This window comes from Panicum virgatum, chromosome 1K, assembly GCF_016808335.1.
Source record: "Panicum virgatum strain AP13 chromosome 1K, P.virgatum_v5, whole genome shotgun sequence".
Classification (NCBI taxonomy): Eukaryota; Viridiplantae; Streptophyta; class Magnoliopsida; order Poales; family Poaceae; genus Panicum; species Panicum virgatum.
The window spans coordinates 21,578,031-21,605,185 of NC_053136.1; the positions used below are offsets into that span (position 1 = coordinate 21,578,031).

The window sequence follows — 27,155 nt, forward strand, 5'->3', positions numbered from 1 at the left end:
GCACTCAATGCCCAACCACATCAGAAGAGGTTCAGCACCCCCGGCCCCACCCCTATACCTTTGATTTCTTTTACTTTTCAACATACTACCTCCATTCATAAATGTATGAAGTTTAGGACAAGTCATTTAGTTCAAAAATGAACTAATTTGGTTGTCCTCCATCATACATTTGAGAATAGAGGGAGTATACGGAACATGCCATTTTCAATTGACGATACTCTTCAGCTTGCACTTCTCTCATTTTTTTTACATCATGAAATTATAACTCGGTTCTACGGGCCGAATGGCTTTGACATGAATTTCTCTTTGCAAATTTGTCATCCATCTATTTTAGAGGAAAAGTTATATTGAGGCCACTCTATTTAGGGCCTGTGGTTCTATTCAGATAGTTGTTAATCAGCTGCTAAAGAACCAAGCACCTTTAGCCACCCTCACATAGTTAACCAGCTAGGGCCTGTTTGAATCCATTCTACCTAAAGTTTAGCTAGCTCATCAACTTCGGTTGGGGGTGCTTGCATCGTCCAGCTAATTGAAGATAATGGACCATATTACCGCTGATGGAAATAATAGAAAATAGAGGATGATGGCTTCATTGATTTGAGGAGGGGCAATTTCGTCTTTAAACATGCTTTAGCTAGTTTTAGCTGAGTTCAACCAGCTACAGGAATAGTGCACTTTTTGACCCCTAGCTAAAGTTCGGCTGGGTTTTAGCTACTTCTGTTTGGATCCATCGCCTAAACTTAAAGTTTAGCTGGCGGATCCAAACGGACCCCTAATAGCACTCCCGGAAACAGCACATTTGCCGTGTGCTTACTGCTTTGCTTTGCGCACTATATCAGGCATATGGCAAAGAGGCGGTTTGCCATGCACCGCTGAGGAACACACAGCAAAAACAAAACACACAACATTTGCCATGTGCAGGATAAGAACACACACGACAAATATCTAACACATGGCAAAATACGCTATTTGTCGAGTACCTAACGCCAGGAACATGACAAATATCAGCACTAGTAATGTCCGGCCAACTGCTGTTAGCATTTGCTGTGTGCTAAGGCAGTCACTCGGCAAACCAAAATTTTTACCGTGTGTATTTGTCATATGCCTCATGTCAAGCACAGGGCAAAGTTTTTGGAAATTTTTTGATTCTGTCCTCCCAACTTTTTCTGCTATCCACGTACTGTACGTGGTACTTGGTATATTTCTCGGTCTTTTTCTGGAGTTTGCCGTGTGCCATGTGCATTTCAGGTTTTGCCGTGTACCCTTGGCAATGGAAGTTTCATGAAGTGTTTCATGACATTAAATTCTATGTCACATCATCAATTTTACTGGCATGGCGAGGAGAGAGAATGAGGGAGTTCCATGGGATGACTCACCTGGCATAGTTTCCTAGTTCCCAGTTTTGGTAACAGTGCCATGAAATTGTGCATTGAGACTGACCAACTAGATAACTATTAAAGATATTAGAACCAAGTAGGTCCTTAATGAGAGTGAAAATTCTTGAGAGAATGCATGTCATTAATTATGATTGCTACCTTTCAAGGGTAAACACATGTGTGAATGATGTTTTAACAGAGGTGAAAGTTGCACGCACAGAACTTCACCCCGCAGAGATGTAGTAGAAGTTGCATTCTTCCTTCGTAACAAGTCACCCGGGCATGCTATAAATACATGGAAGAGCAGCGGCTTCAAAGCAAGGCGAAACACGCACACAACACGAGAGACAACCCACAGAGATAGAGAGAGAATGTCATCTCCTTTAGTGACCGGCGGGTGCTTTGCTCTTAAGTCTAAGATTAATGGCAAATACTTGCGCTACTCGCCTGAGAAAGAGAAAATCCTTGAGGTGAGTGGGGAAGATGTCCTCAGTCCCTACACTAGGTTTCGTGCAGAGCTGTCCAGGGAGCACGACGGCCACGTTCACATCAGATGCTGCTACAACAACAAGTACTGGGTCGCCCGTGAGGTTAACCAGCAGTGGTGCCTCATGGGTGATGCAAATGAGCCCCAAGAGGACCTATCAGATCCTTCTTGCACGGTGCTCCGGCATGAACCCAGCAGTGTTCACGTCGATGATGTCAAGTACGTATGGCTTTCCATTTGACTACTCCTTGCTCATATATGCCATAACTTGTGCCAAGTACTACGTCATCATTGAAATTGTTGACGTCCCCACAGCTGATGAACTGAACTAATTTTGCACTGACTTTTCTGTGTTGAGGTCAACAAAACAAATATGGAGGGAGCACGTATATATGTGAAACTATTTCAAGGTCAATCCATGTGTGTAATTGTTGTCACAAAATATTGCAAAGAAGTTGATTACAGGAACCAAGAAACAACTTTGATTTGCTTGGCTTCACATATCCTTTTTAGGAGGGATTAATTATATGTGCATGTAGAGCTCTTGCAAGATAAAGGAAAATATGTGCTCAAGGTGATAGCTATAATTACGCCGTTTCGTCACACTGGAATTTAACGGACATTTCCCTGTTTCTGAAGGCTATATTCTTAACTCATCAGATTGGCATAATACCACGGATAATAAATATAATGATTCTTGGAACAGCAACCCCAGTAGCAACTGTAACTCATATATTTGTGGATATTCTGTCATATATTGAATTATTAGGTATATTTTTCACATTTACAAGTGGACAAACTATACACTGATGACATAAGCACAGACATGTCATCTTTTTTTGCTGGTAAGACATGTCATTTTTAATGGACTTCATTATTTAATTGGCACTTTCTCCATGATGTTTTAGTATATTGGTACATATGGCAATAACGCTAAGTTTTGTAATAAACAAGTATACATGTTTTTTTCAGATGCCATGACATAGTAAAAATATATATATGTGAATAAAATTAATCATAAATGGACTCCGGAAAAAAAACAAGATTTCTATTAGTATGTGTAGGCTTAGCACAAAAAAGAAAGAAAGAAAGACACAGTTAACATGAGGGTTATACATGTTGGTAGTTAAATTGATGTAATCCCTACAAAGGAAACTTTCATATTTTTTGAAGCAAAGGAAAGTTTCATATTGTTGCTTATGGTGGCATATGAAAGCTTTGTAGAAGAATCTGACGCTAGATATATATATTTTTTTACGGCAGCTTGGAGCACGCCAGGCTCAAAAGAAGTGTTTACATGCGCGCCGATGCTCATCCAACCGAAAAGACCCTCAGAGCTGGCTCCTTGCTGCTAGGAAACAAAGATAAACCAGATGAAGAAGATGCCTACACGTTTAGTGTCATCAATCTAGAAGGACAAATGCTACTGCCCAAATACGTTTGTTTCAAGGGTGACAATGGCATGTACCTCAGGGCGAGGAAGGTTGAATGGAACCTCAACTACTTGGAGTTTTCGTCGGATGACATTGCTGATCCAACGGTGAGAAACATCATTCACACAAACAGCGATGGCACCATCCGCATATACTCGAGTCACTATGGTAAGTTCTGGAGGCGCAGCCCCAACTGGATCTGGGGAGACTCCGATGACACCACCAGTAGGAATCCTGACACGGTGTTCCGAGCGCTCTTGCTTGGGGGCGGCAAATGCGCACTTCAGAACCTCGGCAACAACAACTACTGCAAGAGGTTGACCACCGAAGGCAAGACGAGTTGCCTCAACGCTGCGGTTCCTACCATCACAAGGGAGGCACAGCTAGAGCTGCATGAAACTGTCCTATCTCGAAAGATCTATGGCGTTGAGTACCGCCTCAAAGATGTCAATATTCACGACCTCAAGCCCCGCACTTTTTACACTAAAACAATTGCTAACAGCACAAGTAGGCCCCACAAGAGTAAGCTAACCATATCTTACAGTGTAACGACGGAGAGGAGATGGGATTCAAATGTCTCCTGGAAGCTTGGTGTGACAACCACCATCAAAGCTGGGGTTCCAGCAATTGCAGAGACATCAGTTGAGATCTCAAGTGAGTTTAGTGGATCATACACCTGGGGAGAAACTCAATCTCACACTGAACAGCAATCAAATGAAGAAGAAATTGAGGTCCCTGCACACAGCAAGAGGACAGTTCGAGTGGTGGCAACAGAGGGAACATGTGAAATTCCCTTCTCATACATCCAGGAGGATATGTTAACAACCGGAGAGATAGTTGTTACGAAGATGCATGATGGGATCTACCGTGGAGTCAACAGCTATGGTTTCGAGACGCAGATCAACGAATAGAAGATCTGAGAAGACAACTCAATAATGCAATCTGAGAAGCCCTTTGCATGTTGCCAGTATGATGGGATCTACCGTGTGCTTTTATTTGATGTGTTTTATGTTGCGTGTGCGCTATTATGTGTTGTACTTTGTAATAATACTTTCCTTAACTTGTTAAGGGGAGACGGTTTGTTGGATTATTAAGAATGATTTCACTACTTTTCACATTTGTGGGGACCAAGAACCGAGGCGCTACTACTTACAAATGATGGCTACATCAGTAGAAATGCAATGCGGGTTAGGCCTCTTTTTTTTGCAAGTAATGCTACACGTACCACTCGGATGTGCGACCATCATCCGAGACCATTGCAGCGCAAGTTAGGATCTGCTCATGGCATTTGAAGACATCGGCCAGAAGCATTAGGAAACTCTCTGCGGCGTGAGGCAGAACCACATTCTCGCTAAGCTCCTGGTCCAGGCTGCCGCGCTCCGCATCCATCCTGCCAAGAGCAGAGGCGCAAAGCAGTCATGACCCTCAGCCCTGCAGGCACGTCCAGGCTCCGCACTCCTGGTCCTGGCCTTCGTGCTCAGCCATCCTGCCAAGAGCTGAGCGCATCCAATGCACGCAACACTGCAACAGCCATGCCCCTCGGCCATGCTAGCGCACCGCCGCCTGATTCAAGCGGCAGCGACCCCGTCCAGCCCGCCGTGCGCCTGGTCCTTTCTGCCGTGTGCTCCGCATCCATCCCGCCAAGAGCCAAGTGCATCCGAGGCCCACAGCAACCATACCGCTGCAGCCGGTTGCCGTGGTCCATATCCATCCCACCTAGGGAAGGCAGCAGGGCGGGTGCTAGGCGGATATCTATGGATTTCGGGTCTGCAGGTTTCAGGTTTGGGTTCTAATTTTTATCCGCGGATTTACGGATTCCGATACCTGAAATACTTCATATTTGGGGCATATTCTAAATTTTAACCACGGAGCTCCATCAACACCCAAAACAATCAGCCAATAGAAGCCCACCTAGCAATTCTAGGTATATAACCCGAAAATTCTATCCTCGGTTTCTCACCCACCAGCCGTCACCCCACTCCCTTCTCTCCCTAAGTCGCCCCTAACCCCTCACCCCGGCCCTACACCTAGGCCCCAGTGAGCGCTGTTGGTGACTACCAACACCACCGCTGATCACCAGCGATGATGCCCGCAGACGCCAAGGGGAGTGGCAGGTATTTCATGAACTACGAACGAATCTGCAAGCGCACGGAATAACACTGTAGTATTTTACCCAAGAGTATACTGATGTGTCATTTATATTTCCGCTGGGAAGGCGGCGATATGAAGTACATAAGCTAGTTAATGAACTAATCTAGATTGGATATTCAAATACATAAACAGGGGTAAGATAAATGATTGGATAGGAGGTACTGTGACACACAAGTTACACTCAACTCTAAATATATTCTATAGGCACACAAGTTACACTCAACTCTAAATATATTCTATAGGCTGGGAGAAAGGAAAAAGATAGTAGCTCGAGTCAAATGTACTAGGCTAGCTATATCTATGCTATCTTATGGCTAGATCAATAGAAGATTAAACTGGTATAACAGGGAGACCGCTACTAGCTGGACGGCAGCAACCTGACCACACCATATGGTTTTATGCACCTCCTACCCCCAATCCGAACGTGGAGGATTACTGGGCACGGGCAGGGCTATTACCACCTACCGGCTACCTCTACAAACTATAGGAAAGGGCGACATCTAGCAACACATAACTAGTCTAGACACCACATCTACATTAGTAATCGATACTCTAGCATCCCGCGTGGAGTCCGCACCCTCCGGATGGACAGACATTATACTAGAGCAAACATATGAATACTGGAGCAGTTGCCAGAGTTTTAAAGCTAATATGCTAACCATCGCAAGCCCAGGGCGATAACGTAATGCAAGCATTTAGCGATAACGCAACCTAATCAAGAAGTACATGTCTGAATACTCAGAATATAAATCGAGCAGATATCAATAACTATAGTTTAAATCTATTAAAAATGATCCAGAATTACATAAGAGAGCTAGAGAAGAACCAATACCAGAACTCCTGAACAACTCCGGGGACTGCTTAACAATGATGGTGGCCTAATTCGTAGCATTGTGGCTCTCCACGGGCAATCGAGACGCTACTGCTTAACAATGATGGCTACATCAGCCTCTATCTCTAACTTTATCTCTACTATAAAAAAGACGGTGGCCTTTTGTTTGGTCTTTCGTCCTTCGTCCCTTCATCTTTTGTATGTCGCCGTCTCCGCTCTGACGCCATCCCTCTCACTCCGTCTGGTTCAAAAACAAAAAAATCACCCGGCGCCATCCCTCTCCCTCCATCCCCGGCCGGTCGTCGATCCGCTCCGTTCTCAACGTTCCGTCTTCCTATCCGGTTGCCCCGCCGCACCGCGCATGTCTCCCCCACCGCGGGGCGCGCTCCAATCTGCTTCGTCCTAATCTCATCCGACTTGCTCCGGCCTGATCTCAGCCGAACTGCACCCCAGCGACATGCGCAGTCTCCTCCTCCACACCCCCCAAGCCACGTCGAGATCGACCTCACCAAGGAGGATGTGGTACCCCGGTCCCCCGCCACCTTCCCTTCAATCGAGGTGATAGGGATCTTGCACTTGGAGGAGGCCACCCATAGCGTCATCACTATGAGAAACCAGCTCTTTGCCGAGTGCCAAATGCTTTGCTGAGTGTAATTTTTCGGGCACTCGGCAAAGAGCCTCTATGCCGAGTGTCGTGCGAGAAAAACATTAGGAATTTTTCACTCGGTAAAGAAATTATATTTTTTTATTTTCTACCCTTCAAACTTTTTTTACTCTCCCGGCACAATATGCAGTAATCCATATTAAATTTTGGTATATTTTTATATTTGATTGCTATATTTCATTAATTAAATGCATTTCATATAATTTTTTGAATCAATTCAAATTTGTAGATCTCAAATTTTGCAAATAACCTCGGATAGAAAAACTCAGAACATCAAAGTTGTAGATCTCAAGAAGTTATCAAACTTTACAGTTCACAAATTTTTTATTTGAATTCATTTAGGCTCCCAAAATTGAGTTTGAATTTCTCAAATTTTAAATTCAAATTTTACAAATGACCTCGGATGGAAAAGCTCAAAACATCAAAGTTGTAGATCCCAAAAAGTTATGAAACTTTGTAGCTTAAAACATTTTCATTTGAAATCATTTAGGGCCTCAAATAGTTATTTTAATATAGGCCGAGTATATAATGAAACAAACTAGTAACATAATTTGACACAAAGACTAGTATGGTGTAGTGGTAAGAGGAGGTAACACGCGAAGTTGAGGTTGTGGATAAAAATCCCACCGGCGGCAAAGCGTGAGAAAGAATGCTACGACTTGCAAAAAATGTGGAGGTAGGCTGTTGCTGGCTGGTGGGGTCCTCCCCGAATTAAAATAGTTTTGTTTCTTATTTTTAAAAACAGAATTTTATTTTTCTAAAATTTTTCTTTGCCGAGTATTTTTTAGCAGTCGGCAAAGATTTTGACGAGTGCTGAAAAGAACACTCGGCAAATAGCCCTTTGCCGACTATTTTTTTTTTGCTGTGGCGTTTGCCTTTGCCGAGTGTTTTTGCGGCTTTTGGCACTCGGCCGATCAGAATGGTACCCAAATCCATTTAAGATCCAGACACATCGCACTTCCGCTCGGGTCGAGGCTGCCACTCAGCCCTTAGACGGATCAAAGCCTATGAGAATTCTTATTATTCTCCAAACTATGTTATCTGAAATGACCCAGCGGATTCCGGTAGTGGTGAGCATGGTGCAGTGTGCCACCTCCGACTGGCTCCGGTTCGTGCCGTGTGGGTCCTCCACGCGCTCTTCCCTCTTCATCTTCCTTGCTTGAGGCGACGCGATGCGATGCTGGCCGAATTAAAATATTTTTGTTTCTTATTTTGAAAACAGATTTTATTTTTCTAAAATTTTTCTTTGCCGAGTATTTTTTGCACTCGCCGAAGACTTTAACAAGTGCTAAAAAGAAATCTCGGCAAATAGCCCTTTGCCGATTTTTTTTTTTGCGGTTTGGGCACTCGGAAAGCATGGGATTCCGGCAGTGGTGCATGGTGCGGTGCGCCACCTCCGGCTCCGGTTCATGCCGTGTGGGTCCTCCTCGCGCTGAACCCTCTTCGTCTTCCCTGCTTGAGGCGACGCGGTGCGACGCATGAAGAGCCTGGGTCGTCAGACCATCCGGTCGCAGCACCGGCGTCGGCGAGCAGGGCAAGGATGGCTCCACCGGTCACGGAAGGTAAGAAGAGGCAGTTCTTCCCAAAATTATTAATTTCGCATGCTGGGCTCCTTGCTTCCCTGGTTCAACCTTTAAGGAATGGCAGTGTATCTTAAGCAATGGTTCCCTAGGTGACATGCGTGGCCATATCAGAGCAACAACTAGCACGCCGGTCAGCCGGCGGGCTGATCTCCACCAGCTGCGGCAACCCATTATCCGTCCATGTCTGTGCAGTTAACCTGCTCGATTAAATGCCTGCGAAAGACACAGTTGTGGATTAGTTAGTTTTCTTGTGCGTGCTCCAATTGATTAACCTTCAGACACAATTAACTAGCTTCGCCTGTGCCTTGGCCGGGGACGCTGTGGTGAGGGCAGCGGCGGAGACCCGGCGTGCGGGACGTGCTGCGGGCATAGGGTTCTTGTACGGTGCAGTGTTGGTGCCTGCGCTGCGGCTCATGCGCACAGAGCTGGGCCGCCGTCGTGTACCTGCTATTGCTGCTCACGGGGTATGCCGAGATCGGGCACGATGCCGCGCTCGGGGGCTCGGCGAGCAAGACGATGGCAGGGGCCGACCAGAGTTCGACTAGCTCTCCGACATGGCCACTGCGCTGCTCAACACCATCGCCGGCGGGAGTTAGCCGGTCAGCAAGGCGCCCGCCCTGCCGTTGGTGGACGTATTTATTAATAAATATGTGTTGCATATATTAGTAAAATTATCATAGTTTGCCTGCTGCTTGTTCTTTTCGGCAGTGTTCCGTAATCTTTAAGTTCTGACTGAATATTTTTTCTGAAACTTTATTCAGGGAAGCTTATTAGAGTGTAGTAGATATATAGCATTGGCATGAGAGTTGTAGTTGCTGCTGCCCTCCCCCCTACAGTCAAATCTTGTCTTGCATGTGAAAAGTGGACAATAACTTTTTATAAACAGTGATAGTTATAAAGTTTCGTCTTAGCATATGTGAATATTGACTTATTTTTTAGTACCTGTGTTCCAAAAAAAATCCACAAGGTTCAAAGCGATTTATTAACTACTTTCAGAGGCTTCAAGTCCTTCAGCAAACAAGCCAGCTAATGCTCAGGGAAGGGAGATAGGCACGTAAAAAAACTGCTACACATGCAATTAGTCAAAAATACTGAATGTAAAGAACATTAAGATACGATGAAGTCAAAATTTACAACTCTATCTGCAGAAGTTGCAGCAGCAAAAGTCGATCACTAGATGTGTTTGCATCATCGGTGTCTCAGGATAAAACTGGAGTCAGTGGAGCTATTGTGAAATCAAACAATGAACTAGCAAAAACTACGCCTGCTGGGGAGTACCTTACATCTGCGCTGATGGATTTTGATCTTGACCAATTTGAGGGATATCTCTGTTGTTTAGTTAACTTTAGATCTATTTGTCTTTTCTGGAAAACAAAATAGGCATAAGTTACAATAATTGGCCAATTACCTGATTCTACCATTCAACCAAGGTTTTCATGGATTATCTATAACCTTTACATTGTTCCAAAAGCATTTGACTGCCGTTTTTTTTAGTAAATTGAAGTTTCCACACTTTCCTGTGCAGAGATAATCACTATTTTTCTCTCTTTTATCCTCTGAACAAGGAATGATGGTATGTCTGGGTAATTGGAAGCATCAACTTCAGAGGAAGCTTCCAATTGCCTAATAAAAAGGCGTACCCAGTGCCATACTGCGCGGGGTCTGGGGAAGGGTTGTTTTAAGTGCCAAGCCTTTACCGTTCCATTTACTGATGATGTACAAACAACATGAGCGTTTGGATACAGTGTCAGCCTGGAATGATGTGTTCTGGTGACCAAAAAGCTCATCAAGACAAATTTCCATGACAAGCTGAATTTCACAGAGCTTGAGGCTTCTGACTGCAGACTCTAATGAACCAAAGGTATTCCATTAATTTAAAATTTTGGCATGCTTTTTAATGTTTATTTGCAAACATAGTTTTTCAATTTTTTCTTTGAATTACATGAACTAACAATGCTAGCATGTCTCTATACTTTTTCAGTTAGCAATTATGTTGATTAACCGATAACAATATTGGTTGACTGTAGATAATTTTTGATAGCAAAATGAATCAAGAAATGCCTTTGGCCACATGTTCTAGAGGAACTGAGTTTTGAAGTGTATAGTTTTATTGACAGGTCAGAAAAAATTAAGGTCTTAAAAAATTACAATACACCAGCAGTCTTCATGCTACAAATGTCATTTTGATTCATTTTCTTAACATGTTAGGCTGCTTATGAAAATCTGGTGCAAAGATTAGGCATGGCCGGTGCTGTCTTACCGTAGTTTTGAAAATTGACCAGTCTTATGCACATGACACTTCAATGAAATAAGCTATTAGAGCAGGTAAAGGCTCATCCCTTCTTGAAAGACATCAACTGGGATATGCTTTCTAGGCAAAAGGTTATTAAGCTAAACTACAGTTTCAACTGCACAGTCGTATAAAACTAAATTTAGAAAGCTCAAGAACTGCCTCCATGAGTGTCCCTTGATCTTACTTTGATTTTCCTTTTGAAACATTTTTTGTGAGTGTGGCAGCATGGAAGATTTCAGCATGCCATTGTTGCTGAAGTGTTCTTTCAACAACTTCTCATTCAAGGTAACCTATTATCTACAAAATTCCTTTTTATAAAAAAGTTATTTTTATCCAATTTTTACCACCGACATTATTGGATCTTGTCTTTGATAACTGAACTTTACTTTCTTTTTTTTTACTGACCTACTTGTGGTCCTACATTTTTTCATAAGATGACTAGTGCTTAGTCGCTAACCAATATTCTTTTGTTTTTCAGATGCTTCTGTACAGAACTATTAGGCTTCGTTTGGATGTCGATATTGGAGGGCTTGACATTGAATTGGATCCAATACCAAATCAGCCTAGACATTGAAATGGGGTCAATATCAAACTGATTGTTTGGATGTAGATAGAATTATTAGATGGAATTCAGTTGGGAGACAAATGCCAATTCTTGTTTGGATGCACATATCGTAAATCTGGGACTTGACCCATCGTCCCATCATCATCTCCTCGGTATCGCTTGGTATTGGAGGAAAATTTTAATATCAATTCCAAGAGCATCCAAACAGCTGATATTGAGTACATTGAATATCAATTCCAAATTTCAAGTTCCAATATCTACATCCAAACAGTACCTTAGTGAACTGGCCGCTTATAGAAATCTTATCCTAATAAGGGTGTGTTTAATATTATACATATCTTTTTTTCCTGCAAAAAAGGGTGTGTTTAATATAATATTAGCTTGGTCATGCAAACTTTATCTCTCAGCATATGATTTCGTCGACCGTAGCAATGCACAAGCACGAAGAACCTAGTAGAAATACAATGCGGGTTAGGGCTTTTTTTTTGCAAGTAATGCTACACGTACGCCGCGGATGTGCGACTGTCATCCTAACTTGCAGTGCAAGTTAGGATCTGCTGACGGCATTTGAAGACATGGGCCAGAAGCATCAAGAAACTCTCTGCGGCGTGAGGCAGAAATGCATTCTCACTAAGCTCTTGGTCCAGGCTACCGCGCTCCGCATCCATCCTGCCAAGAGCAGAGCACATCCGATGTGTAAAGCAGTCATGACCCTCAACCCTGTAGGCGCACTGCCGCCTGATCCGGTAGTTGTCGTGCTCCACGCACTACAGCAAACCCGACAACTTTCGGCGGTAAAAAAAACCGCCGAAAATAGGGCTTCCCGCTGAAAATAAGCTATTTTCGACGGCTTTTGCTTATTTTCGGCAGTATACGGCCGCCATCCGAAAAGCGCCGAAAATAAGCTTATTTTCGGCAGAAGCCGCCGAAAATTAGTTATTTCTAATTTTCGCCGGCTAGTAAAAAGCCTCCGAAAATTAGTGAGTTATAATATTTGGCGGCCACTAAAAACAGCCGAAAATTATTTTGGTTAATTGTCGGCGGCCTGGGCACAGCCGCCGAAAATTAATATGGTTAATTTTCGGCGGCCACTCCCAGGCCGTCGAAAATTATTGCGACCAGGGGCCAAAATTTTCCCCAAATTTCATTTTAATTCCAGATTTTCATAGAAAATACACATATATACAATCTATTGACATCCATAATATATCACATGCATTCACATATCCATTCAAAACTTCCATAATTAACATCCATTGACACATGCCAAGTCCACAAACAATATTGCACAAATGTCAAATATATCACAAGTCCAGAAGTTATACAATTCGCAAGTCCATAATAAGTTTCATGAGTCTATTAAGTTCACTAGTCCACCACTTGACATAGAAATTCAACTGTCACCTGCAGGATTGTTGGAGTTTTGCCCGCTACCTCTGGAGGCAAAGAGGTTGTTGACGAATTGCATCTCTCCGGATTGCTAAGACAGAAATTACAAATGACACAATTAGTTCAATATTTTTATTGTGTGACAACACATTAATGGGACAAATGAAATATTTGATGCAGCTAACCTCCTCCGAAGGTTGTCCCAACGCAGGCGCCGGTGGGGTGTTTGGTAAATGTTGGGCGCAAAGTTGCCCGATCCCTATTACACACAAAATGAATAAGTTCTAATCACTACCCGATCCCTATTACACACAAAATGAATAAGTTCTAATCACTAGTGGACCGACTATAGTTGAAATTGAGTAAGTTTGGATAGAGTCAACAAGTTTGGCTACCATTAACTAGAGTTAGTTATATTGACAAATTTCTCTAACCTAAGCTGCAGGAGACGGCATCTGAGCAAACATTCCCCACTGTGGCGGTTGTGGTGGTGGCTGCATTTCCGGGAAGACAATGTTATGCCCCTGTTGCTGGAACACTGCCTGCAAAATGCATCGCACAAATATTAAGTCCTGTGAAAGATAGAAATGCAAGGTGTTGACATTCATACTCACTTGAATCGCTTCCTGCTGTTGCGCTTGAACTCTGAACCAGTACTCTTGATGCTCCTTCATGTACTGCTCTTGTGCTTTTTGATATTCATCACGCCGCCGAAGCTCTTCCTGTAACCTCTGTATCTCCATCTCTTGTGATGTGCGGTGCTGACTGCTGCTACTGCCGCCCCAACTCTGCGAGGAAGATCGCCTTGGAGGTAGAACATGTCTCGAGTCGATCATGCCATTGAACATAGAGTACCTTCAAAGTTTAGACATAGTGTTGATACTAGTACTATTATTTATCGAACACAACTAGGAAATTCCATGGACATACAGAACTTACCGTCCATGCAACTTGCCACCACTGCTAGTATACACAGCTTGACTGTCGATGGGTTCCTTTCTCCAGTCAAAATCTTCGCCGTGACGTCTAACTGCCTCCTTCCCATATTCAGCCTGTAAGTATCGTACAACAAAGTTGGACTAACCAGCCGGTCTGTGGCTAACTGAGTGCACAACACATTAGGTTGTGAAGGGTCTGGTCCCTTGTGACCAATGACATATAGGTCTATATCGCTGATCTGCTCTCCAGTCCTAGCTGTCTGTATGGAGATGTTAGTATCGTACAATGTTAAATAGTAGAACGGAAAAAACATGAAGCGCATATCTTACATAGCGTTGCGCTTTCCGACGGTATCCGTTGGCTCCAAGCTTATGACTGGAGTTCGCGGTCCCAACATTTCTTTTCTTTCTTGATAGCTCTTGAAATTCTTGGGAAGCCCACAACTCACAAAGTGCCCTGAATATCTGTGGATGGTCTTCAAACATCGGATGCCCGATCTGCATGTACACGGGTTAGTATATCATAAGAAAATCTTATAATATGAAAAAACATCACATGTCCCAAAAGTGGGTATTACCTCTTCATACTGCTCAGCGGTCAGGAAAATCTCCGAGCAGTCACGAAACCTGCCCAATCGCTGCCCTTGAGCCTTAAGCCAAGCATTTGTTACTTGTAGCCGAAGGTTGGAGAATGCATCACTGCATATCTTCCTGGCGGCCTGGTCAAGAACTCGATCTGCATACTCTTGCTCTGAGGGATCCACACGGAAGTAACTCTGCAACATCAAATTTAGTTCTATCAAGAAAATATCTGCATATATGATACAAATCAGACATATAATAGAAAGAAATTTACCCAAAATTTGTATCTCACGAGTCCCTGAGCAGTTCCATATGTAGCATTTGGTGCAAGGGCAAAATGCTTTCAACTAGTCACCACAATGGTGGCACCATCCTTATTCACAACTCCTGGATAGTGCAAATGAACCAGATTACCTAATACGGCGTTAGGAGACCTACGGTGTCCCGCCCCATCCCAAGAAACATCCTCCTATTGCCTACAAAACAAAATAACATATATCATGCATGCAAACATTTTAAAGTAAACAAATACCTATAGCAAATACATACCCGTCAGCCAATGGTCTGATCAGTCTTCTATCCGCAGGGTTGGGAACTGGAGGAGGGTTGACAGTGTGGCTCTTCCTAGTCCGTCACTGTTGGACCACCTCCTCTGAAGAATCCCCACCCATCGGGTCTTTGTCCTCCTGCTCTGCTCCAGCCTCGTCCTCCTGCTCTGCTGTAGCCTCCTCCTCCTCATCATCATCATCATCCTGCTGTTGCATATATTTCAAACATATACATATGAAATAATATGTAGAAGTACCTCGGTTCTTTGAAAGGCAATTGGTACCCCTGGAAGAGGTTTCTGCCTGGGAGCATCTTCCCCGCAAACCCCCTCGCTGCTTGCTTGAGCTTACGATTCATCCTATTGATGAAAACATACATATCATTTAGTATACAAATAAATGATAACATTCATATGAAGTACAAAAATATAAATTACAGAAATTTAAAGTACAGAGAAAAATGATTTACTTATCAAAACTCATCAACATCACGGTTAAGTTGTCGCCTCCATTTTAAACCAGAGGAGCCAACTCTTTTCTTAGGTGCTTGTCGTTTTTGTTTCTTTGGAACCGTGAGGTCGTTATGGTCTCCTTCCAAAAAATTCAGACCTACACTGAGCTCGATAATGAAAGTTGTTGGCAATTATTCTTCTTGATAAACTTCAGGAACTTCATCAAGCTCACTAGGATGGTAACCAGGATCACTAGGAGTATGTAAACGTTCATGAGGATTCACTTTGTGAACTATCCACCAAGCTCACATCTTTTCGTTTGGATAAGGTAAATAATAAACTTGCTCAACTTGGTGAGCAAGGCCAAATCATTTGGATAAGGTAAATAATAAACTTGCTCACTAGGGGCTGGAATTTTTGGAATGAAGAAGCGGGCGTTGCTACCGCTGGGGGTAATTGACCGGCCTTAATTTTTGGCGGCCAGGGGCTTCGGCCGCCGAAAATTAATTAATTTTTGGTGGCCAGATCCTGCGGCCGCCAAAAATAACACAAATTTCGACGGCCAGGGACTTCGGCTGCCGAAAATAACACAATTATCGGCGGCCAGAGGTTCGGCGACCGAAAATTATATAATTTTCGGCAGCCAGGGACTTCGTCCGCCGAAAATAACACAGGTATTTTCGGGGGTGACCCTCTGGCTGCTGAAATTAAATTTCGATGAAAGTCTTTAGGTTTCCTGTAGTGATAGGGTTAGATCATTTAATGGCTATGATGTTAATGGATATCGCGTTCACACAACAAGACATGAGTAGAGTCGGCCTTGATGAGTTTTTACATCAGGTCTTGATGAGGTTGAGTATTATGGAAGAATTAATGATATATACGAACTCACATTTCATGGTTGCAAACCTCTTAATCCTGTCATATTGAGATGCCATTAGTTTGATCCTTAGGTAGTGAGACAGACCCCTAATCTTGGGCTAGTCGAAATTTGACAGTCACCCGTCTTAATAGGAGACGATGTCTATATTGTGACTCAACAGGCCCCACAAGTTTACTATCTCTCATACCCGTGCCAAACTTATGACCGTCTTAAGGGTTGGTATGTTGTGTACAAGGTATCTCCACATGGTAAATTACCTATTCCAAACAATGAAGATTACACATAGACCCAAACACATATGACAGAGTGTTCTTTCAAGAAGTTGTGTTACAAGGAAGTTTTGAGATAGACCTAACCGAAGCGATCGGAATGAAAGTAGACAATGAAAGGGTTGTTGATGAGGTCGCTTGAGATGAGGTTCATAATGTGAAGGACTTAAAATTACTTCAGAGATTACATCTAGGCAATGATAGTGATGACAACATTTCTCCATCAGAGCACGGGCATGATTATATCGACATATGTGATAGTGTTGATGACACTTATGATCCATCTAATCCCGATCATGATGATTATTTCAAAAATACATGTATGTTCCGTACTAATTAATTTACTATTTGTACTACTATGTTATTTTCTAATAATGTTTTGTTTATTTTGTATCTCTTCGTAAGTACGTCTTGTTTATCTGTGTTGATTGGTTTACTCTTTTCAATTGCAGGTGATTGAACAAAGATGGTGGGCGGTTTGAGGAAGATAACGTCACTTTACCAAAGAGGGTGTGATGCATCTGAGGACTCCGCGAGGATCAGGAGTCGAGGGAAGGGTGCAGCGAGGTCATCATCACCTGTAGCTATGTCGTTGTCTTTGTCTTTGTCCGAGGAGGAGGTATCTTTTGCACACGACGACTCTGGTGATGAGGAGCAGGTAGAGGTGGAGCGCAAGAGGAGGAGGAGGAGGAGGAGGAGGAGGAGGCAAGGGGCTCCGCCGTTCGTCGGGTGTCTGGTTGTGAGGTCCCTCAAGCTCCCGAGGTGACCAATACTGTGACACCCTAGGTGTTTAAAATTCCAAATAAGTAATTTTGGAAAACAAATAAAAAAATTTAAGTTCAAGGAAAAATCTCATAAAGGCAAATTAACAAAGAAAGATTAAATGGGAATTCAAAATATACATTTAAATGCACAAAATCAAGTGAATAATGTGTGAGGGTTAATTTCATTTTAAAAACAACCCACAAAAATAAATTGAGCTGAAAAAAGTACATTTAGTGACATGTGCTATATTAGTAGTGGACCTTTGCAAATCAGCCCAAAATAAAAAGAAATCCATCCTTTTTAGCACAAGTTTGCAATTTTAAATTAGTTTGCAAACCATAGCTCAAATGAAAAATTGCATGAAACAAGAGTTGTAGATCTTGAAAAACTGAACAAAAAATGGTATTCAAAAGTTTTTCATTTAAGGCTAGGAACAGGGAGTAAATTTTAGTTTACAGTTTGGTCCCTAGATTTTTCTCTATTCATAGAAATAGCCCTAACTCTACCTCTCTCCTTCCACCCGCTCTCTCTCATGGCGCCGTATGCCGCCGGCGCTCAGGGACGGCAATCCGCCCTAGGTTCAGCCGATTCCTTACCCGGTTTGCCTCCTGGCCATCCCAGCTGGCCGCGCGAGAGTTCGCCACGCACCCAGGATCCCTAGACCGGCTGCCACACCGCCAGCCATGCGTCATGCAGCCCCGACGCCATCGCCATTCGCCGTCGACGCCCTTCCAAGCCGCGGCCATATTAACCTCCCCAAGCGTTGTGCAGCACGCCCAGAACGACCTCCCCCTCGCCCAGGCCTATAAAAGGGGCAGCACCCCTGCGCGCGCACCCAGACACGCCCGCCCTCTCGCCATTGTCGCCGGCGAGCTCGCCGTGGCCAGCCCTCTACAGACCCACATTGCCCAAACTGCCCACGCTATTACCTTTCCTAGCCACTACTGAAGCTCCCAAGCCGGACCGCCCAACCTCTTCCCCGCCGGAGCGCCGCCGCCACGGTTCAGTCCCGCCGCAGGCAGCCGGTTCCCGTGGAACCGCCTGCTCCACCCCACATTGCCTCCCTCGACCCCGTACTTTCCTTCCTCGTCGCCTGGTGGTGCTCAGGAGCCCAAGAACCGACGCCCAGAACCACCGGAGCCCCCTCGCCGGCGTCCACCGAGCTCGAGCTCCGCCCCTCACCGCCGACGAGCTACTTCCGGCCACCCCAACCTCGATTCCGAGCACCCAGAGGTGCGCAAGGCTCTTCCCTATCCATTCCCCCACCTAACCCACGCCATCGAGGCCGGCCATTGCCGGAACAGCGCCGACGAGTAGCGCTCTGCTCGGCTCCGGTGAGCCCAAGGACCCAAATGCAATTTTAAAACTTGATTTCAATGGTCAAAGTGCAAATGTTACATGAACCCCTATATTCAAAACTGTGAATTTGTAAATTCGATATAAAATCGTAGAAAAATCCTAAAAATGCGAACTCGAATGGGATGGACTTTCTGAACTAAAAGCTACAACTTTCTCAACAGCCACATTAGCTAAATCCGAATAGTTTTCCCTCTAGGTTAAATGCAAGTTTAAATGTAGTATAAATGTTCTAGAAGTTTGGCTTATAGTTTTTGAATAATTTTTTGCCAGAATGTTCCTCTTGCTAGATCTAGTACCTGGTAAAAGTTTGAACTCCAATGCATCCTTGGAACTAGATGAAAACCATTCACTTTTGTAAATCTACTAGAAAGCTTCACAGTTTATTTGTGATAGATCTACTACATTTCTGTTCATGAAACTTTTTCTAGGAGTTAGACTTGGTAAATAAACCTCAATGCACCAGTTTGGTTATTTCTAGATCTGTTTTGCTCTTTATATGTTTTAATCCTCATTAAATAGCCATAAATCATGGAATATAGTTGGATTAGCTGGAAAAATATCAAATTCATATCAAATCTTGTTCTTGAGTATATAACCATGCCTGAAAAGTTTGGGAACCAGATCTTTAATAGAACATGAGTTATGGATTACTCTTGCTATCACATTAATTTGTTTGTAAATTTTCTCCTGGTAGATATATTGTGTTTTTATCTCTGCAAATCAAACACAATAATACTAGATTGATAAATATACTGTGCAAAAAGTTTGAACATGTTTACATTAAAGAATCTATCCTGAATATTTATGCATGTTTAAAAAAAAGTAAATACAAAAATAAATATTGTGCTGTAGAAAAATGCTCATATTTTTACTGAAGCACGCTAACATTGCAAGAAAGATATGGTAAAATTTCTAAACACAAATACACTATATAACTCTCTGTAGAATTTAAGCTTGTTATATTAAGTTTAAAATTGTCGAAATTATTACTTCTGTTATATGCTTAGTTAAATAATGGAAAAATTATAGTAAGACGGATATCATTTGTAGTAGTCCCTATAAAAATTTGAGCTACAAAAACTTTAGGAATCATTCTGTATATATTGTGATTGATATTAACATACTAGGTTTTAATCATTTTTTTATACTTGCTGTGCTTACTGTTTTTGGCTGACAATTTCATCTTGATTACCTAAATATAGGTTCTGCATCGTGTAATTTTTGCAGCACCAGAAAATTCTCTTAGCTCATGGAATAAAAAGGTCAAATCCCTTTATGAATAATAGCTTTGAAAGAAAAACCTAACCAAGTTCACCTTATGAAAATAAATTTAATTAGAACTACTCTATAAATGATTGCCCCGTAAAATTATGTTAAAAGAAGTCCCTCACTTAAAACACATAATCTTGGTTTACAACTCTATAGTGAAGGAAAGCTATACATATTAAAAACACCTTTTGTAACAAACACTTCTTGCATTCATATAGAAACAGTCAATTTATCGGATGTCGTATACGAGTTGACTCCTACTGGCGAGACCGTTGTGGACGGTAGTTCTTTGAATCAAACTGAATTGAATCAAGACCCGGGCTAATGTCTGGAAGAGCCCAAGGCTATTTTTGATAGTGCCCAAGAAGGCAAGCCACGGTGCATAATCCTATTATTTTCACGCATATTTACATTCACGTATTATATATCTGTTGTAATAATTTTTCTGCGCATTTACGTTCTTAGGAGTCAATTGAAATCGTAGTTCCATACCCCTAGGTACCTATGTAATGTTACCCGGTGCTTTTTTCTCGATTAGTAGCCCCACTAACTAGGTACGATAGAAGTCGAGTGGTTTCCTACCTCTCGCGAGATTATATGAGTTGACTATCTTTCACTACAAAAAATCTGTTGATCCATGACGATTAAATTTCGTCATAGATCACTAAAAAACTGTCATAAAACGATATCTATGACGATCTCAAATTGCGTCATGTATTGAGCGTCATAGATTATACCTCGTGACGTTCCTTAAATTTTCGTCACAAATTACTTGATCCATGACGTTTTGAAACTGTCATAAAATGTCTCCGGGCCCCCAAAGGCCAACCCCAACCCATTTTCTATGACGAAAGTAAACGTCACAAACAGTATAATTTTCGTCACAAATTCAATTGAGAAATTTGCAAAAATGGGACCGCAAACATTAGCCTTTGCAGTTTTGCCATTGACCCCACATTTCATAGGCACAGATGGTCCCATCGTGTCATTCACTGGGAGTGGCAAATTCACGAGTGGTCAGTGTTTGCAGTCCTAATATTGCAATTTTTTCAATTCAATTACCATGTCACACATTGATGACATGGAGAATGACGTGGCTGTTGACATGGCGATGACATGGATGACAACGATGATATGTAAATTGACATGTACGATGACATGACTGCTGACATGGCAATCGACATAGCTCGTGACATGGCAAGTGACGTGGTAGGTGACGTCAACAGCACATCACATGAGTAAATGGCCCAATTCAAAGTGGGACACTAAGTTGGGCCTAATTTCAGCCCAAGATTAATTATCAGCAAACCAGATTTAGCTTTATACATAGCCCATTTATTAAAAATGAAGTTCCAACCCAGAATTCACAATAAGCAATTCAAGCCCAAATTCACATGAATAAGGTTTCCATCACATACATTTCCATCTATCAAAACTAGTAGTAACATTCCAAGACAACATTGACCCGAAACAACAAAAGGTAGGTTTCATCAAGAATAGGAACCAGCAGTAGCAAAGTTTGATTCCTGCGGGAGTTGAAGTTCCACCAAAAGCCAACAGACCACCAAAATAGCAAGCTGCAGCAGCAAAGTTTATTTGATTCTTACAAAGTTGAAGTTCTACCAAAAGCTAATAGAACACCATTGCACCTGCACAGCAAAACTCAAACAGATTAGAGTCACGGTACAAAGATGAGTAGATCAAAAGTGAGCTACATGTTAGGCAACATGAAACAATCATAAATAATCTGAGCAGACCACCAACTGAGTGACACCCAGCAGCTGCTTTACTACTAACATCAAGAAATAGGAATAGTGCTAAACTGATTGAATAGCCAAATGAAGTAACTAAACATGGCCAACAAACTTGCGTTAGCAAATAACCTGAGCTGTTGCTGGACTGCAGAACAAAACAGAGATTGAAGAGAACGCAAGGTAAACCTTTAATTCTAGATAGGTTCTCATGATATAGAACAATAAGACATATCTTTCTTGCCCATCTAACAATCCATTTTGTTACAGCCAAGTGTCCCAAATTAATAGCTAAAAGTAATGAAGACTCACTATATGAAAGCTAAGAGCACTGGAATTAATTAACAATGAAAGAAGCTGCAAGTGCACTCAAGCTCAACCTATATGTTATATCCCAAAGCACAGGAGTATGTGGTGAAACATGATCATAGGAGACTTCATATTTGAATGGTAAAATTATCGAATAGCATTTAATTATACTGTAAATATTTGAAGCAGCATGACGGCATTGAGGCGCTCACAGGGAGTAATGATGTGGCTGGATGCCTGGATCCATGAGCACCTGGTCCTCCTACCGCAATGCGCAAAGCATGTTACGCACCTGCTGCCGGCTCAGCGCTGAAATGACCAACGAGCACTCAGACCACTATTATCATTTTAGCCCATCCCAAGACATAATGCATATTTACACAATCAAACAAACACAATGTCATCACATACAATAATATAAGTTCGATCTCATGACATGGGATAAATTAAATTGCACGCATTAGGGTTGACTGACACATTGAACAAATTGCACAAAAATACAACACTATTAAGAGAAGAATAGAATTTATACCGGAGCTATTGGCCTGCTACTGGATCGGGTACTAATTACTAACTACTGCTATTTTATTAATGGAATAACATGCAAACTATAGGCAATATCATTTATATCCCAGCTAGGCATTTCAACAAACAGTTGATGTATAGATGTGTATGGGAATCATAGCACCTAGACCACAAATCCAATTCAAACACGCATTCTCTTGGTCTACCCAGATGCTCAAAAGCCACACATTAAATTATGCTAGGATTGAGTTCACTAGCTTAAAAGCAAGGTATTGAACTAGAGCACCTGCAACTTGTCATGGTGACCTAAAGTAGCTAGGGTGGCCGACGGTGAGATCCAGAACTCCCTACCATCCACCTCTAGCTGAATCGACCATTATAAACCTCAGCTCCTCAACCTCGAGCACACTGAACAAACATCACACAGTATCAAACTTTGCAACAGAAATAGCAGTGCTCAGATATTGTGCAGCAACAAACAAGCGAGCACTATGCAGAGAGGAGGCACCTTCCACAGGCCCTGAAGAAGCTGCGACGGGGTGCGCACATCATCCCCGATCCTGACAAGGCCTAGTGCCGCATGGCGAGGAGGCTACGCAGGCACCCCGCGAGGCGCATCCACCGCCTACAGACCAGCGAGGCGGCCCCCGTGAGGTGAGGCTCCGGATCCAGGCATGTCGGAAGCAGCCGAGCCCCTCACGGGATAGGGGGAGGTGAGAGCTCGCCCCAGATCTGGGGAGAAGAGAGGAGGATTTGGGAGAGAGTGGAGGAGAAGTGAGGAGGTAGAAAGAGAGAGAGAGGCTGGGCCAGCGTAGCGTTGGAGGAGGAGCTGCGCGGTGCTGGGAGGGGATGGGAGCGGCGCCGCGTGCGGAGAGGGAGGAGCGGCGTGGCGCCGAGGAGAGGGGGTGGAGTCTGAGGGCGCGGATTCTAGGGTTTCAGCTAGTTTTATTTTATACGATAGGAGTGCGATCAGAGCCTTCAGATTGGAGATGGATGGTTAAAAATGATTGGGCTATATGGGCTGAAATGGCCGTCTATGGTTAGCTTTCTCTTTTTCTTTTTACATTTTATTCACCATTGTAAAATAACACATAAAAATAATTATCTTACATACATCGATATTGTTTATATATAATAGAAACATATACGTTGGCTATTAGAACTTTCAAGAATTTTCGAACCATTTAAATGAATTTTTGCATACTTGATATTCTCATGTGACTATGTTGTGGGAGAAATGAATCTTCATGTAATGTGGCTTTGTTAGCTTAGAGCGCACCTTAATGTTATCTTTGGTTGTAATTGGAGCTATGTTTATGTGCACTATATGAACAAGTTTCAGCATCTTCTTTGGCTAATCTGAGCCGTTGGTGAAAGAGTACCCGAAGACTCCGAGTATATGCCATGATACTCCGGACAGCTGTTCGGACATCCGAACGACAATCCGAAGACTCCAGGTATATGTCCGGATACTCCGAACATCCGTTCGGACATCCGGATAGTCCAGATACTCCGGATTTAGTGTCTGGACATTCTGGACAGTGACCCGGACACTCCGGATTTCCGCTGAAACACTCACAGAAAGGTCATTTTCATTTCTTTTTTGAGGGAACATGCTTCACCGTATGATTTATCTGTTCAACTGTAGCACGTGCACACACGCTATATTACAGAATTAAACGTACATGTGTTTTGTTATCAAATACCAAAACCCACTTAAACGCATCAGTAGAGGGCCCGATTAACCGTAGTAGTGTGAATACCTCATAATCTTATTTGAAAATTTTGTAACTTCTTATTGAATAATTTTAAAAATGTATAATCTTGTCATAAAAGTTTAATAATACAAATTTATAATCTTGATCTCGGTCTACCTGGTAATGCCTTTAACGCTAATCAAACAAATCAAAGGCCGCAGTCCAGTGGGCCGCACAAATTTCTATTCTCATTTTAACTATGTCGTGCATGTAGTTTTATACAAATAAATTTAACGCCACATTGTTGTACTAATGACGAAAGTAGTTCAGTGGTTAAGCATGCACGTGTGGGTTGGTGATGCAGGTTCGATCCCCATATGCTCTGTTACCCAGGTTTTGGCGTGTATTATGCAACAACATACATACAAAAACTGAACCTCTTGAATATTGTCGCAAAACAGCAAGGAGCGTAGTGGTGAGGCTCATGATCTTGGGTTCGATTCCCCCTCCCCAAGTGCAACTCTTTTTTTAATTAATGGTTACGGTGGGTGGCGGGGCTGCTAACTGGGCTGGTGCGGTGGGTGATGAGGTGGTCTGGTGACGTGGCCTTGCTGGTGACTCGGCTGTATTGCTAACTGGGCTGGTGCGGTCGTTGATGAGGTGACCCGGTGACGTGGCTTTGCTGGCTGGTGCGGTGGGTGATGAGGTGGTCTGGTGACGTGGCCTTGCTGGTGACTGGGCTGTATTGCTAACTGGGCTGGTGCGGTCGTTGATGAGGTGGCCTGGTGACGTGGCTTTGCTGGTGACTGGGCTGTATCGAATCAAGAGAAATTTGTATAAAAATACTTAGTACTAAAAGATTTTTGTCAAATGTGTAGCTCAATGGTAATTGCACACGCATCTTGTTCTGATGGTTGCAAGTTCAATTCTTGCTATCTTTCTATTTATTTTTATATTTTCTAGTATATAATTTTTTTTCCATAATTCATAAATCTAAGCTAAAAGGGACTATGACGATTTTTGTGACATATATGTTGAAACGTTATTGTTTTGTGGGCCGGATTATGACGAAATCAATATAACGTCACTAAGTTTTGGGCCAAGGATCCATAACTTCAAATCTATGACGAAAATTAGAAAATCGTCATGAATTATGTGCGATTGTGACGATATCTAAAAATGTCATGGAAAAATCGTCATAGATCACCACATTTCTTGTAGTGTTTACTTATTGTTGAAATGTAAGGGCAGTGGACGGGGTTGTGTAGAAGTGATACCCATCAGAATAGTTGAAATTAGCTAAGGTCATGGTGTGTGGCACATTTTGTTAAGCTTTTGAAAGTACTAGCCACATGCCGAGAAATATGGTAATCGGTAAGCTTAAGTACTTGATTGGATGGACGGGGTTGTGTAGAAGTGATACCCATCAGAATAGTTGAAATTGGCTAAGGTCATGGTGTGTGGCACATTTTGTTAAGCTTTTGAAAGTACTAGCCACATGCCGAGAAATATGGTAATCGGTAAGCTTAAGTACTTGATTGGACCAGCGAGTGGAACGACCTTGCACTCTCTTTGAACGTTGTTCATCGTTCTCGTGCGGCCAACATGTGGGTGCAGAGTAGTCATACTCTGTAGTCGAGGGGAGTGCCCCGAATCCACGGTGATAGAAGGTTGAGTCCCGATCTTCCGAGAGGTACGGTAAACTTGATTGGGTGGAGATCTCGACGTTGATGATCCAAGGCTCTGAGCGATCGGTTCCTCGCAATCACTACACCACTACTCCATTGGTTATCACCCATGTCACACGGATGACCTCGCCATGAAGTCTTATCCCTGCAAGCGCAATCAAGAACATAAGCAAGAACAGGAGATGCAATCAAAACAGACTTGATTACAAGGTTGGGGTCTCACAAACCGATGAACAGCGACACTGTTTGACGACAGAATTAATCTAAGCAAAATCCATCTAAGCTAATGGCGATGGCTGTATATATAGAAGGGAGAGAGCTAGGGGGGCAGCCAAGGGGGTGGCCAGGCAACCCTAGGGCGTACAAGGCCTTCGGGCCCAAAAAACGGCATCGTTGCATCCAGGCAGATTCTGGTCATCATGTTGTTTCGACGATTCCTGTCGACTCCTAGTGTATTTTGATATGGGACCACATGGCTTGGAAAGCTTATCTCCTTAGCTTTCCGTCGATATGTAGAACACCCAAAACAGAGCCCATATGTGGCCTGGGTGTTTGTTTTCGTCAGGCCTGCTCCTGCAGTCCGAACCGGACTCGCAAATAAATCAGACTTCAATGTGGATTGGGCTTTGAACTCTATCTTCGCTTGGGCTTTGGTCGTATGCATATTGGTCATGTCCTCATCACACGAACTGGAAACAAAGGGGAAAAGTTGCATGGGCGACGGCATTCCCCATGCGTGTGTGTTAGGTTCGCCTGGCCAGGTTAAGAAATCCGATTCGAATCGTCCGCCTCTCATGGCTTGAGACTGCTTAACAATTTCTATCATATAGAGTAACAAGTGGAACCAATGGAAAGAATAATGGTTGTATGCTTGATGGATTGTTCAACCAATCATGTTTAGCAATAGATGCAAACTTAGAACGGTTAAACCAAATAGAACTTTATAGGTAAAATCTGAAATTAAGGACTCACTCCTAGGCGCTTTTCAGCAAAACAAATCCCTCCAGCCAAAAAGCCTTGCATGTCTAGTTAACGTACTAAGGTATATCCGGTGACGGGCAAGTCTTACTGAGTATTAGAATACTCAGTCTTGCTTGTGGCACTATTTTCAGGTACTAACTTTGAAGATATGATTGCAAGTCTTACTTGGCCATGCTCTTTGCCTCCGGGTTGGTCTGTCGAGTGGGATGGTTCCTCAAAGGGTGCTGATGCTCCTCCTACTGAGTGATGTCTCGTATGGGCTTATCGAGGCACCACCATTTCGCTAGCTGTTGTTTTATCTTTCCGCTGCAATAGTGAGACATAAATAATCTGTGTAATATAAGACTCCGTGGTACTTCACTACTT

At 42.9% G+C, this 27,155-nt stretch overlaps 1 protein-coding gene across 1 annotated transcript; it reads left to right on the forward strand.

Annotated features, from left to right (window-relative positions):
- Positions 1-1,699: 1,699 nt before the first annotated feature.
- LOC120699277 lies at positions 1,700-4,413 on the forward strand. Its single transcript, XM_039983222.1, has 2 exons — positions 1,700-2,082; positions 3,127-4,413. The coding sequence occupies exons 1-2, from the start codon at positions 1,748-1,750 to the stop codon at positions 4,205-4,207; spliced, it is 1,416 nt and encodes a 471-aa protein (XP_039839156.1). The 5' UTR covers positions 1,700-1,747; the 3' UTR covers positions 4,208-4,413.
- The last annotated feature ends 22,742 nt before the right edge of the window (positions 4,414-27,155 follow it).

What these genes read in the sequence shown, in the direction of transcription:
- LOC120699277 (XM_039983222.1), top strand. Translation starts at nt 1,748, where the DNA reads ATGTCATCTCCTTTAGTGACCGGCGGGTGCTTTGCTCTTAAGTCTAAG. An exon ending in GTTCACGTCGATGATGTCAA is followed by an intron (nt 2,083 to 3,126) that starts GTACGTATGGCT and finishes TTTTTACGGCAG; the next exon opens with CTTGGAGCACGCCAGGCTCA.